The sequence below is a fragment of the Chrysochloris asiatica genome, unplaced genomic scaffold, assembly GCF_000296735.1.
Source record: "Chrysochloris asiatica unplaced genomic scaffold, ChrAsi1.0 scaffold00002, whole genome shotgun sequence".
NCBI lineage: Eukaryota > Metazoa > Chordata > Mammalia > Afrosoricida > Chrysochloridae > Chrysochloris > Chrysochloris asiatica.
Genome location: NW_006408520.1, coordinates 26,624,113 through 26,637,764, shown reverse-complemented (window position 1 = coordinate 26,637,764; position 13,652 = coordinate 26,624,113). Strand labels below are relative to the sequence as shown.

At 35.5% G+C, this 13,652-nt stretch overlaps 1 protein-coding gene across 1 annotated transcript in view; it reads right to left on the bottom strand.

The window, feature by feature from the left end:
- Positions 1-492: 492 nt before the first annotated feature.
- Positions 493-13,652, bottom strand: part of GTF2B (general transcription factor IIB) — a 35,415-nt gene continuing 22,255 nt past the window's right edge. Inside the window, exons 3-7 of the mRNA XM_006830980.1 lie at positions 6,594-6,727; positions 3,906-4,052; positions 3,527-3,656; positions 2,062-2,343; positions 493-910 (exon numbers count right to left, since the gene is read on the bottom strand). Of these exons, the coding sequence (XP_006831043.1) occupies positions 777-910; positions 2,062-2,343; positions 3,527-3,656; positions 3,906-4,052; positions 6,594-6,727 (827 nt within the window). The 3' untranslated portion in view covers positions 493-776. The remainder of the gene's footprint in view (positions 911-2,061; positions 2,344-3,526; positions 3,657-3,905; positions 4,053-6,593; positions 6,728-13,652) is intronic.

Below are 13,652 nucleotides of genomic sequence, written 5' to 3'. Positions count from 1 at the left end.
ATAATCCCCATTTTAATTATTCTTTATCCTGTGAAGATCCCAATAAAATACAGAAATATACAGAGCAGATTTTATCAAATGAAACATTTTTAAAAATCTTAAAATTAAGATCTGTTGTATATTGATTGCCCGCTGCTATACTTATCAGCCTCACCTCCTCTGTTCAACAAATCCAATGAGGAAAACATAAACTCAACCATTTTTCTCTCTCAGGATGGTGCTTTTCAAGGTCCAGTGCATCCTTCTTGCCTCTAACGTATATATTAATAAATTACACACACAGCCAACCGCTCACAAACTCCAAATATGTAATCAATACCAATAATGCTCTCAAAAGTCTTTCTTTCCATTGACTTTATTAAAATAAAAAATAATGTATTTAATACAACAAAAAACAAGGTACCCTTATCAGCTTTATTAGCTGAAATGCTACATTACCTGTAATCATATATTATAAATTACATAGAATTTGTAATTATAACAAAACTTTAATTTTGAAAAATCTTTTATTCAAGAGTTAGATCATTTCAATTATCTTCCAAAATACAGTTTCCTAGATTGCTAAAAAAGAAAGAAAACTCAATAAGAAATTGAAGTCATTAAATATGTCTCACTAATATATATATACAGAAAGCCAAGCAATTAATAGTAAGCCCTGGAATGCATACCATGTCTTTTCTTATTCCTCATTAAAGGCTCAATCCAGCACTGTGTACAGGCTATGAACAACAGGCAAATTGCAGTGTTCACAAGAGTCTGACAGCAGCTGTCTCCATTTATAGCTGGGGCAGTTTGTCAACAGGGGTGTCAAATTTGAAATCTGTAGGAAATAGATCTGGTGCTCGAGGATAGATTAGTCTGTAGGACTGTCTGATTGTAACATCAGCAACACCAGCAATATCTCCAATTTCTAAAAGACAGAAAACAAAACATTAGCGTAATGTCCACACTACCTTCCTTCTACCACCTACATTACAATTTGTGACAAATATGTTAGTATATAATACCACATAAAAAAGGAAAAATACTGATTAAAAAAACCTGACGATGGGAATACACACCAAAAAGTAGAAAGTAGGAGCAAAAGTTAGTAACGTTAGCAGTACTTATAATTACCTCAAAGGGCTGCCATCATTATTAAGTGATTTAATGTATGTAAAAACGTCTCAGGATAAAGCACAAAAGTGACAACTATTTACTCGTCATCCTATTCCGAACTGACTGCTTTTTTCTTTATAAAACTTTTTGAGGATTACAAAAGTTATCCATGAATCCATTCTTAGAAAGAATTCACTTTACACTTGCTATATGTCAGCATAATAGCATTTTACCATTACAAAAGCATACTTGAGTATATATATTATGCTCATATGGGTATTTCTAAAGGTTATTATAAAATCCTGGGAGTGGATCTACTTTTTCTATTTAAAGTCATTAAATGTTACATTTTTTTCTTTGAGAATCGTTGAAGAAAATTTCAGAAAGATTGCCACTTTAACTATTTACTGTAAATACCTAATCAGAGTAATTTTTAAAAAACACAACCCTTAATGAAATTAGCTCATGTGAAATGTACTTAGCCTCATCTTGCATCACAATATTTGATATTTACTTATTTCAGTATTTCATTAAGCAGCTGTGACTAGTGTACTAACAGAGAACAGGCACCACAGACTTCAAGCTGATGGCCATGTTACAGTGTCTCTATCCGTAAGGTGCTATGCTGGGGAGAGAGAAATAAGCATGACTCTTCCGCTCAAGACTGAAAAAGTAATTTTGGAGGTAGGGGTAGATTACTCAAAAATGGCTGTGAAAAATATGGGGTAAATTAAAATGAACTTTTAAAAATTCATGTGAGGAGAAAAAAGTGAGTATAGAGTTGTGCTTATAAACATTTTTATTTATAAGCTACTTATAAGCAAAATTGTCTTAATTTTTGGTGCTGAGCAGTTGAGCATGGGTTCTGATTAAATTAGCTGCTGAAAAATGCCACATGGAAATAGACTCACATACTACAGCCTTCGTAATGTCAGTGTGGCTCGCCTTTAAGAAGAGGCCTACCTTTTTGGGTCCTCTTCTCCGCTGAAGCCTGTGAGGCCATGTAGATAGCCGCGGCCGCCACAGATATGGGACTCCTCCCTGGGACCAGGTCCAGTTCCACAGCCTTACGAGCTATATGTGTAGCTGCCATCTGCACTTGTTTAGGCAGACAAAGGTTTGAACAGAACCTGGACATGAAGTCCCCAGTAGTAATCAAATCCACACTGGTTTCTAAAGCTTTCAAAATCAGTTTAAAACATCGCCCAATTTCTTTCTTAGAAATTCGTGATACAGCACATATCTCTAAAAAAATAAAAATCAAGTAATTAAATAGACATGTAGTTCATTTTTAACTCTAACATTTCTGAATATAACAGTAATACATGTGAGTTGCAAAAAAAAATGCAATCATACCTTATGGTTGAAACCATAATCTTCTTAGCACTACTTTCCAAAGAGTTAATTTTAAATCTCTCAGTTGAATTAAATATTTACCACTCTTTTCGTAAGTTTTTTAAAAAGTTAAATTTAGGAATTAATCTTTTAAAATATTAACCCCTCTGACATTTCAATCATGCAAATAAGTTTCTTTCAATTAATCTAAAGAAATTCTTTGATATTTTTATATGAATTTGTTGTAATCATATGAAGCGGACAAAAGAAAATATTCAAGCTAAAGCATTCTACTCAAACAATACAACATCACATGTATGTGCAACATCAAATGTCTGACTGTCATACTAAAAATTCAACTATCAAACAGTAAATTTAACAAAAGCCTATTTTTAACTACAATAATAACAAAAAAGATGATTATGATAATAAAGGCTGCTACCTCTTCACTTAAACTTTAGAAATTATGTAAAAATAAACATTTATCAGATGACTGGAGAATACTAATAGTCTTAAGCTACACTGAGTTTTGGTGGTGAAAGGCAGCGTATCACTGCCACACTGTGTGAACAAGTTGGCACGTATTCACAGGTAACTGAAGAGTAGAGGGACAAAAGATAATCTGTCAAAGCTTCAAATGTAAAAGTAAAAGTGCAAACCCTATACATCAAGAAAAAAATTTCACTAATGCTTTTTCAAAGACTTAACTCCTTCATTTGCAGAGATCTGTGCTAGAAATGGAAATGATTTCCCTATATCAAGTATACACACTCATGAAAGGCTTGCTCTGACTTCCGATGCCAGGGCATCAAAGCCTGCAAAATACAGTCAGTGAGAAGATCTTACTAATGAGAAACAAAGTGGACTCACAAGAACTAAAATATCTACACTAGAAAAGAACCTGGAAAGGGCACAGTTAGTAAGAGTACAGTATGAACTTGTTGTCAAGGAACAAAATTAGCAAGCATTAGCAAATGATGCTCAGCTGTATTGCAGCATGTAGCCACGAAGACATGACTTAGCATCATTGTACCAAAGCGGCCAGACTTATATATAAGTAATGTCATTTTTATCTACATAACTGAAAACTTACCTTTAAAAGTCCTAGGAACCCCTTCTTGTCTACAGGCAATATACAGACAAGCAGAAGCGATGGCATCATTAGCTCTGCCCTTCAAGCTCTTCTGTTCATACACTTGCTTGAATAAATTATTTGTTCGATCCTTCAAAGCAAAGAAAGTTAGGTTTAAATAACTCCAGGACATTTAATTAGTTAGAGAATCAAAATTTCATGTTTATTATATTATGCTTAACTAAATGTGTGGTGGTTCCACAGGCCAAGTACTTGAATGCGGATCACATGGCCAGTGATTCCAGGCTACCAACTGCTCCCTCTGCAGGAGCAAGATGAGGCTTTCTACTTCTGAAAACCCTATACAGTGTAGCTGCTATGAGTAGGAACAAAAACTTACCACTATATTTCGAGGGAGGTTGATTCTGTCTGCCATGGTAGTAATTTCCTTGAATGCATTCATCATTGCTCGATCAGAACTACTCATTGTTCTCCGATTTTGGTACTTAGAATTGCCAAATTCATCAAAACTTGCAGCTCCCGTGCCCTACAAAACAAAGTTTTATTATTTAATGCAAAAAAACCAAAAATGTTTTGAAAACATAACTTGTGAGATCCAGCTCTATATAAAAAAACTAAGTTGCCCCAAATATCTACCCTGTGCATCCCTCTACCCCAATAGAAAGAGTATCAGGCTAAGATGGTTTTAAGGAGGTTTGCTGTCAAATACGTATAGAAAAGCTAGTTATAGAAAAGCTATTGTATTAACAAATCTGAGAAAAATAATAGGATGATCTGTAAAGGTGCTACAAGGCAGTAAACAAACCCAAAGTCCAGTTTTGATAAAAAACAAAACAAAACAAAACAACAACAACAACTCATTAAACACCACTGATAGGAACTTCTTCCTATTAGAAAATCACTCTTCCACCTTCAAAGCCAGTACCAAGATCAAAATTAACTACTAGCAACATTACCACAAAGTTGTAAACATGAGAGAGGCACCTTCTACTATGTATCATGGTACTGGAAAAATATAGTCAGAAAAGAAAAAATACTGAGAGTGCAAAACTGGGAAAGAAGAAACAACCTGATGTCATTTTCACATTGTATTTTTATGTACCTGATGTATTCAAGAAAAGCACTAAAAACTACTATAGATAAGGGAAGTCAATAAGTGGCAAGGTCAAGTTAATAAACAGAAATCCACAGGCTTCATATGTACAGCCAATCAGTTATATAGAACACAAAGAAAATACTCCAATAGCAACACCAACCAAAAAGATAAAATATCTAGGGAAAAGCTTAAGAAATAAGCAAAAAAACTCAGGAAGAAGACTTTGAAACAACAACTGAAGGACACAAGACACTAAGGAAATGGAAAGACAGACCATGTTTTTGGATATGAAGATATCAACTTCCCCCAAAGCCAGCTTACAAACAAATTTAACTAAAACCTCAGTGAAAATAGTAAAAGTGTTGTGCTTTTTCAAAAAGTAAACAGAGTGATCTTAAAATTTATATGGAAAAGGTCAGTGAAGAAAATACTGACATAGAAGAGTAGTAGAAAGAGGGAAAGGACTTGTCTTATCAGAAATTAAAATAGTGTGATACTGGCATGTGAACAACAAAACTAGTGTAAGTACTGGCTACAAAGTCCAGAAATATTCCCAAATATGCAGAATTTAGTATGTAAGCACTGAACTGCTAGCCACAGGTCAATGGTTTAAACCTTCCAGCTGCTCCTTGGAAACCTACACAGGGTCGCTATGAGTCAGACCCAACTCGACTGCACTTAACAGCACTAAATGGTGGTGTGCTGTTGAGTCAGTCCTGACTCACAGCGACCCTGTGTAGGGTTTTTGCAGCAGTAAACTTTATGGGCGCTAAAGCCTCATCTTTCTCCTGCAGAATGGCGGGTAGACTTTGCAGTTAGCAGCTCAATGCATAACCACTAAACTACCAGCATCTTAAAGAGTGAGGATGTTTTTACACTTTTGTTTTTGAGTCATATATTTCCTATTGAAAAACAAAAACAAAAACAACAGCAAAAACCTGAACATTTAGAAAAGTCCAATGTCAATTAATAGTAGAAATCTAACATTTTATAATGTCCTTAGTATAAATTTTTTCCAACCTGTAAATGGTAAAGTAAATGCAGAAGTAATCTACTTAAAAATGTATGTAGATATAACACTATAAACTTTCAAACCTAGACTACCTCATGTTTCTTTAATTTGATAAGCAATTATACTACGAAAAAAGAATGACTTGACTTTTCATGATACTTTCTTACAAATAGATCATGTAATAGTGAAGATTAACTCCTAAAATGGCATATACTTCTTTGATTCATCCTTTGGAATACTGCAACTATTATTTCTAATTCAGATAGCAGAAACTGCCAGGTTCCCAGGAACATTATGCTTCTGCCTTACAGAATAATGACATCCATCAGAATTGAGCACATGCATACTACCTGCTATATGTTACACTATAAATATTTTATATACATTCCCATGGAAATCCTCAATACATCTATGAAGTATTATCATTCTCAGCTTACAGATGAGGAATGTAAAAGCTTAGGAAAATCATAAATTCACCAACATCAGAAATATTTACTGAGCTCCCACTTATTTCAGATGGTATGGAAGGAAAAGAGAAGACATTCAAGAAACACATCAATAAGTCACAAAACTGTACTACACTCAACTTCTGTAAAAACTGTGCTTCAGAGCAACAACAGCCTTTCTATTTTAATTTTCATCTGGTGGTTTCTCCTTTAACATGGAAGAAATGCACTTGTCAACCAACATTCAAAATTGTGTAAATGTAAATCTTATTCACAGGAGTCCTGGTGTGGTGCTGCGGGTTAATGTACTGGAGTACAAGATCAGTTTGAACCACCTGCAGCTCCTTGGAAACCTTATCCAGAGTGCTGGAGTCAGAATCGATTCGATGGCACTTAACAACAACTTTTACAGGTCACAATTAACCACCAGGTCAGCAGTGGTACTTTTGCAAAGGTTGCAAATTCCCAGAGGACTTTCTATACTTGATATTTCTTAGCAAATGGACTTATTACCTTGCCAATCATGGTAAATAGATCTCCATCACTCAGAAGAGGATTCTGAGAATCGCCAACTCGAGATGGATCTTTCGTTGCTTTGTCGTTGCTGAAGGTTCTCCATTCAGATCCCACGTCAATAACTCGGTCACCTAACAACATAAAGCACAAATTTAACTTACCGTGTCAAGCCACCAGTTGCTACATGGCAGAAAGATGTGGCTTTTTAACTCCTGCAAAGATTTACAGCCTGGGAAACCCTAAACATGGTCACTATGAGTCAGAATGGACTTGACGGCACTCAACAACGACAATGTCCAATTCAGCTTCTTTAATTCTAGGAAACCTCTAGATGGACATCTAAGCTTCAACTTAAATATCCCATCTCATGCCAGTCCATTAATAACCATTATTATACATTATATCATGATTATTCATCACATTCTAAGTCTTAGAAAAAATAAATTAGTCAAGATAAACCACAAATAAGCAAAATAAACCTACACAGCAGTAATGCAAAAAGAAAGCCATACAATGATTCAGAGCCAAATTTTGCATAAAATTTTGTAACAGGCATAGGAAAAAAAAAATCCCAGAAAAAAATGTCCAGAACTGTTTTTAATACACATTTTTGAATATTAAAACAAACACTACATTTTCATGGAAAATGCTTTGCAGAAAATTAAATAAACACAAGCTTATGTTTTAAAGCTCATTGATTAGGAAAACATCTTCTCAGCAAAGAGGCAGACACTAAGTGTTATTACTGGGAGGTACCACTGAGTAGACTCTGACTCAAAGCAAATCGGTGTCCAATAGAATCAAACACTGCCCCGTCCTCTACCACCCTGACAATTGTGAGGTTTGAGCCCATTATTGCAACCATGGTGTCAATTTATTTTGTTACAGGTTTTCATTTTTGTTTTGTTTTGTTTTTTGCTGGCCCTCTAACTTTTCTAAGCATGCTGTCCTTTTCTGTTATGTCTAAAGTATGTGAGACTATGGCTTGCCATCCTCGCTTCTAAGGAGCATCCTGGCTGTACTTCTTCCAAGACAAAACTGTTTAAATATAAACCTGTGCACGTACAAACTGGAAGCCAAGTAGCAACACTTTTTGATTTATCCTTTATAATGGTTAAAAATGTAGATGCTTTTATTTGTCCTTAATCCTTGAACAAATTATTCCACATCTTTGCCTTTACTTCTCCAACCTTAAAATTCCCTAAGAACTTTATGCCTTAAAGATTGTAAGATTAAATGAGTTAATACATGTACACTACATATAATGTGCTTAAAAGTAGTTCAGAGTAAGTATATGAACAATTAAAAATTTTTTTCTTGGCAGGGTGGAGGGGGTTGCAGGGTGGGAATGTAGGGAGATAAAGTTATTGTTGCTAGGGCCATCAAGTCAGTTCCAACCTATAGGGTTTTTGAGGAATGGCTGGTGAATTTCAGCCACTGACCTTGCAGTTCAAACTAACCTAGACCTGGTGGTCCAGACTGTTTATCCTACAGAGCCATACCAGGGCTCCACATTAGTTCACCAGAATTCTTTACTTCATTGTCTTTTAAATTTTGGCCTCAAAGTAACTCACTATTTTTAACTGCTTACTCTATACTTGCCTTTGAAAAGGCAAAATGGATTGGAGAGGAAAAAACCTGGCCTAGTATAAATAGAAAACTCAGCTATGGTTAGTGATGCAATTTTTCCACACACGTGGGAATGGGCTAAATGACTCATTCAAAGATCTGTGATTTGTGTTAAGGGCTATTCCTTCTTTTATATTTAACTGTCCAAAACACAGCATATATTAGAAATAAAAATTCTAAAAAACTCATCACAAACCTGCAACTAAACCAGAAGATTAAATGCATGACTAACAAGAAATAGAGCAAGACCATTCAGAACCGAATCAAAACACATAAAGGTGTTTCATTTGAAGAAAACCTAAATGAGGTAACATTTAAAATTTTTGCTCTAAAAGAAAGTTGCAATATAGAATCTTGCCAAGGGATTAATGGTACAAGGTAGACCTAACTTTTCAGAATAACTTACCTTTAACAAGAAATCTGCCAATTAAACACACACAAACTTCACATGTCCTTTAAAGTTCTAGAAATGGGGTAATTTCTTACCAGTTCCCTCATTTGCCACACATTAATTTAAAAAATATAATTAACACCAAAACTGAAAGTTCAAATTTGAAGATTTGTAATAGGCTAAATTTTTCTTTTTGGGTACTACAAAGTATGATTTCTAATAATTTTGATCAAGTTCCCCATCTAAACAATGTAAACAGAGATAATATGCACATTTATATACATTTGGAAGAGAATATGAGTTTATTTTTCAAGAAGAAAACTAAGAACTGTCAATCACTCCTACCAGTTTAAAATAGTCTAACCACTTTAGCATTTAATTTATAATCTGGAAATTCCACTCTAAAATATTTACCTACCAAAGGCTCATAACAAGAGACTTCATAGCAGCATTACTTATCATATTAGCCAAAATTTGTAAACAATTCAAACATCCTGCCCATTGAAAAACACATAAAATAGAATTCTACTTAGCAAATTAGTGCTACACACAACATGAATACATTTCAAAAACACTAGCATAAGCCAAAAATAGCCAGTCACAAAAAGTACATACTATATGATTTCATTTACATAAAGTTCAAAAACAGATATCAGTACAGTGGTTGCTACTGGTGCATCATTTAAAAGCTTTTATTAGAAGATTCTAGATATTACCAATCTCATTAATAACCTGTGGTAAGGTGACACAACCTTCCTTGCTGAAAATGAACATGACTTGAAGCACTTTCTGATGAAGATCAAAGACTATATATAGCCTTCTGTATGAATTACACAACATAAAATAAGAAATCTTTACAAGTAGACCCATAAGCAACATCATAATAAATGGGAAAAAGATTGAAGTTGTTTAAAGACTTAATTTTACTTGGAATCATAATCAATGCCCATGGAAGCAGCAGTCAAGAAATCAAACAAATGACTCATTCCATCGGGCAAATCTGCAGCAAAGACCTCACAAAAGTATTAAAAAGCAAAGAGGTCAGTTTGAGGACTAAGGTGTGCCTGACCCAAGTCATGGATTTTCAAATGCTTCATATTCATGTGAAAGCTGGACAATGAAAAAGGAAGACCTTAAATTACGGTGTTGGCAAAAATGCCGACTGTACCATGGACTGCCAGAATAATGAACATATCTGTATTGGAAGCAAAATGACACAAGAACTTAGTTCTTCCTTTTCAATGCTTAACTCTTTTGTGACCAGTGAGACACAAACATTTTCAGTCTCTCAGATTTCTTGGCAACCTGCTATCCCAGTTGTGGTATATGCTGCTTCCTGGCAGATATTTGTATAACTGCAAGAATTTCAAGAAATAAGTCTCACCCTGTCAGTCTAACACCAGAGTCTACTTGGGACATATATGCTGCACATGGTGGTGGTTATGTGCCGTGGAGTCGGTTCCGACTCCTAGTGACCCTGCACAGGGTTTCCGAGGCTGTAAATCTTTATGGGAGCAGAAAGCCTCATCTTTCTCCTGCAGAACAGCTGGTAGTTTCGAACTGCTGACTGTGAGGTTAGCAGCCTGATTCGTAACCACTACGCGTACCAGAGTTCCTTATTCTTCTATAATCCAGATTATTTTATATTAGGAATAAGTTTTAAATTGGTTCCAAATCATAATAATCCTATGCACACAGCATGAAACACTGTGTGGAGGTCCTGCGCCATTCTCACAATCATTGTTATGCTCAAGCCCACTGCTGCTGCCACTGCTAGATGAATAATTTCACAAATTTAGTGGCTTCAACCAAATCTGCTGTGTTTTGTTGACTCTGATTTATAGAGACCAGTAAGGCTTCTAAAGTTGTAATCTTTACAAAAGCAGACTGTCAACTTTTTTTCCCCATGGAGCTTTGTATCCCCATGGGTTTGTATCATCAACCTTTTGGTTAGCAGTCAATTGTTTAACCACTCTCTCGATGGCACTTAACACAACCACCACCAACCAGGGCTCTATAGATGCTTAAAGCTGAGGAATATTTTTTATTCATATTATATGTCTAGCAGGAGCTCTGGTAGCATAGTGGTTATGAGTTGGGTTGCTAACCTCAAGGTCAGCAGTTTGAAACTACCAGCTGTTCCGCAGGAGAAAGATGAGGCATTCTGCTGCCGTAAAGATTTACAGCCTTGGAAATCCTCTGCAGGGTCTCTGTGAGGTGGATGCGATCCATTGCACACCACCACCACATGTCTATAGGAGTCCTGGTGTAGTGCTGTAGGATAAGCACTGAACCACAAGGTCGGTGGTTAAAACTCAGCAGTCACTCCTCAGAAACCCTATACGGGTTGCTATGAGTTAGAACCAACTTGACGGCACTTAACACGTATGTAAAGGGGCAACTGGGAGCTTTTCATGTTGTCCTTATTCAAGGTGACAGACTCCCTAACTCCTAGGACATCTCTAGCAATCATGATAGGGATAGGGAAGTGCTGAAATATACGATGACTTATTGGTTTTACAGGAAGTGGAACATTTCCACTCATATGCCACTGGACAAAGCAAGTCAAGGCCTCGTGTTTAATTTCAAAGGGACTGGGGGAAGTACAATTCTCCACATGACAATCAGCAAACACAGTTCAGCATCTTATTTGGGGAGGCCACTTTTGTTTCTATTCAGACAATAAGACTGTCCTATTGCTTTCTTTTTGTGCCATATGAGAAATTAAAGAATTACAGTTAACTTCGCTGTATTTCAGTATTTGTTACAGAGAAGTAATCTGTCAATATAATTTTATTATCTTTAAAAAATATTAAAAGGATACACTCCTCAGTGTGGTGTGGGATTCTTGATTTGCAATCCTTAGGTCTTATGCCAGGACTATAAAATTTCCTTCTATTTCATTTTTAATAATTTATCTTAGTCATCAAGTTCTTCATGTAGCACAATAATAGATATCTCATTTTTAACATTAACGCTTACTAATTTTTAAAAGTTTAGCTTCTATATAAACCCAAGAGTAATCTCCTTAGGAAGTCATAACTTTCTTCCTTGTTCTTACCATACCTGGACAATCTGTAATCTGTAGCTTTTACTACAGGGTGTTGTATTAACTTACCATCCTCACTGCCATACCAGAGCCAGGATTGAACCAGGGTTACTTACAATGGCACACTGGCCAGCTTCTCTTAATGGAGAGGAGATGTGATAGAGTGGAAAGACCAAAGGCCTTTCAGTGCCACTTACAAGCGGTAAAAATTTTGAGCTAATTACTTATAATTCTGAGCCTCAGGTTCCCTTATCTATAAAATGAAAAAAAATTGTAAATGTGCTAAATAAAATTAGTAATTTTCTGACTCATAAGGACTCTGTATAGGGTTTCCAAGGAGCAGCTGGTGGGCTTGAACTGCCCACCTTGTAGTTGGCAGTCCAGTGCTGATTCCACAGCACTACAATAGTTAACAGTTTATTAACTAGTAGAGTCAAGGCTAGATTCTAGGGCTGTTAACTCCTAGTTATACAAGGAACTATGAAGACATCATTCCAAGTATCTGTTCTATATGAGTCTGCAGTCTAAGTTTGCAGAAATGGGTCATACGAAAAAAAGAAAATCTAAAACTGCAGAAAACCTCAAAAGAATGTGGTAAAACTGTAAAATCAATATAGAATTATACCTACTCCCCTGTGAGTGATTATTAATGGACACTCATGTACTCATGTTTCAGATTCATGGGTATAAACAATATCTAGAATGAGTTTAGGAGGGAGAGGTCACAGTGGATTTATTCTCTTTGAATCTATCCAAACATCTTTCTAGTATTTTCTTTATATCACTTTGAGAACAAGGAGAGACTTCAGATATAAATGGTAAACAAAAAGTATCTAGAGATGATCTAGAGATGATACTAGTAGTTTTATACACTATCCCTCATGGTGAGATCCTAATTTAGAAAAGTCGATTAACCAATTTCATGTTCCTCAGCTATTATAGTACCTTATAACTTAATACTTTTCTAGTTAAAACAAAAAAATCAAATCAATGTACAAGTATGCACTGTCCAAGGTCAAACTCATGAACAAATTGATGCTTTAGATCCTATACTGCCATCTAGTGTCCAAATTTTAAAGTGACAATCATATTGTTAGGATTTAGGGGAGAAACAATACTGTTAAAACCTATTGTTTCATGACAGGAATGACAAAACTTAAAAAGGTCCTAATACAAACCATGGACTTAGTTAAAATATTAATATATCAATACTGGCTTATCACTTATAGCAAATACACCATAAGAATGCAAGATGTTACCAGGAGAAATAATGGGGAGAGGGTATGGGGCATATGAGAACTGTTTGTACTTTCTGCTCAATTTTTTTGGTAAAACTAAAACTGTTCCACCCTTCTTTAGAATGGGCACAATTATGGCTCTCTTTCTATTGGTTGGCCAGATAGCTGTCTTCCAAATTTCTTGACAGAGATGAGTTAGCACTTCCAACACTGCATCAGTATGTAGAAACATTTAGATTTGTATTCCTTTAATTCCTGGAGCCTTGATTTTTGCCAATGCCTTCAGTGTAGCTTGGACTTCTTGATCACAGGCTACCTATTGAAATGGTTGAGCACTGATCAATTCTTTTGGTACAGTGACTGTGAATTCTTTCTATCGTCTTTTGGTGCTTCCTGAATCACTACATATTTTTCCTATAGAATCTTTCAATACTGCAACTTGAGGCTTGAGTTTTAATTCAGTTTTCAACTTGAGAAATGCTGAGCACACTCTTCCCTTTTGCTGGTCTCACTCCAAGTCTTTGTATCTGTTATATAATACTTTGTCTTCTCCAGCTGCCCTTTCAAATTTTCTATTTTTCAAAACTTTTATTTAGAAGTTTTTATTGTGAATTGAGTGACTGTTTACATGGGAGAACACTAGTTATACACTCATCGATTCTTTGAAATGATTACAATCTCCTTTGTCCATCATCATTAAACAGTATTTGCTTCTGTTGTTGTTAGGTGCCATCGAGTTTGTACCGACC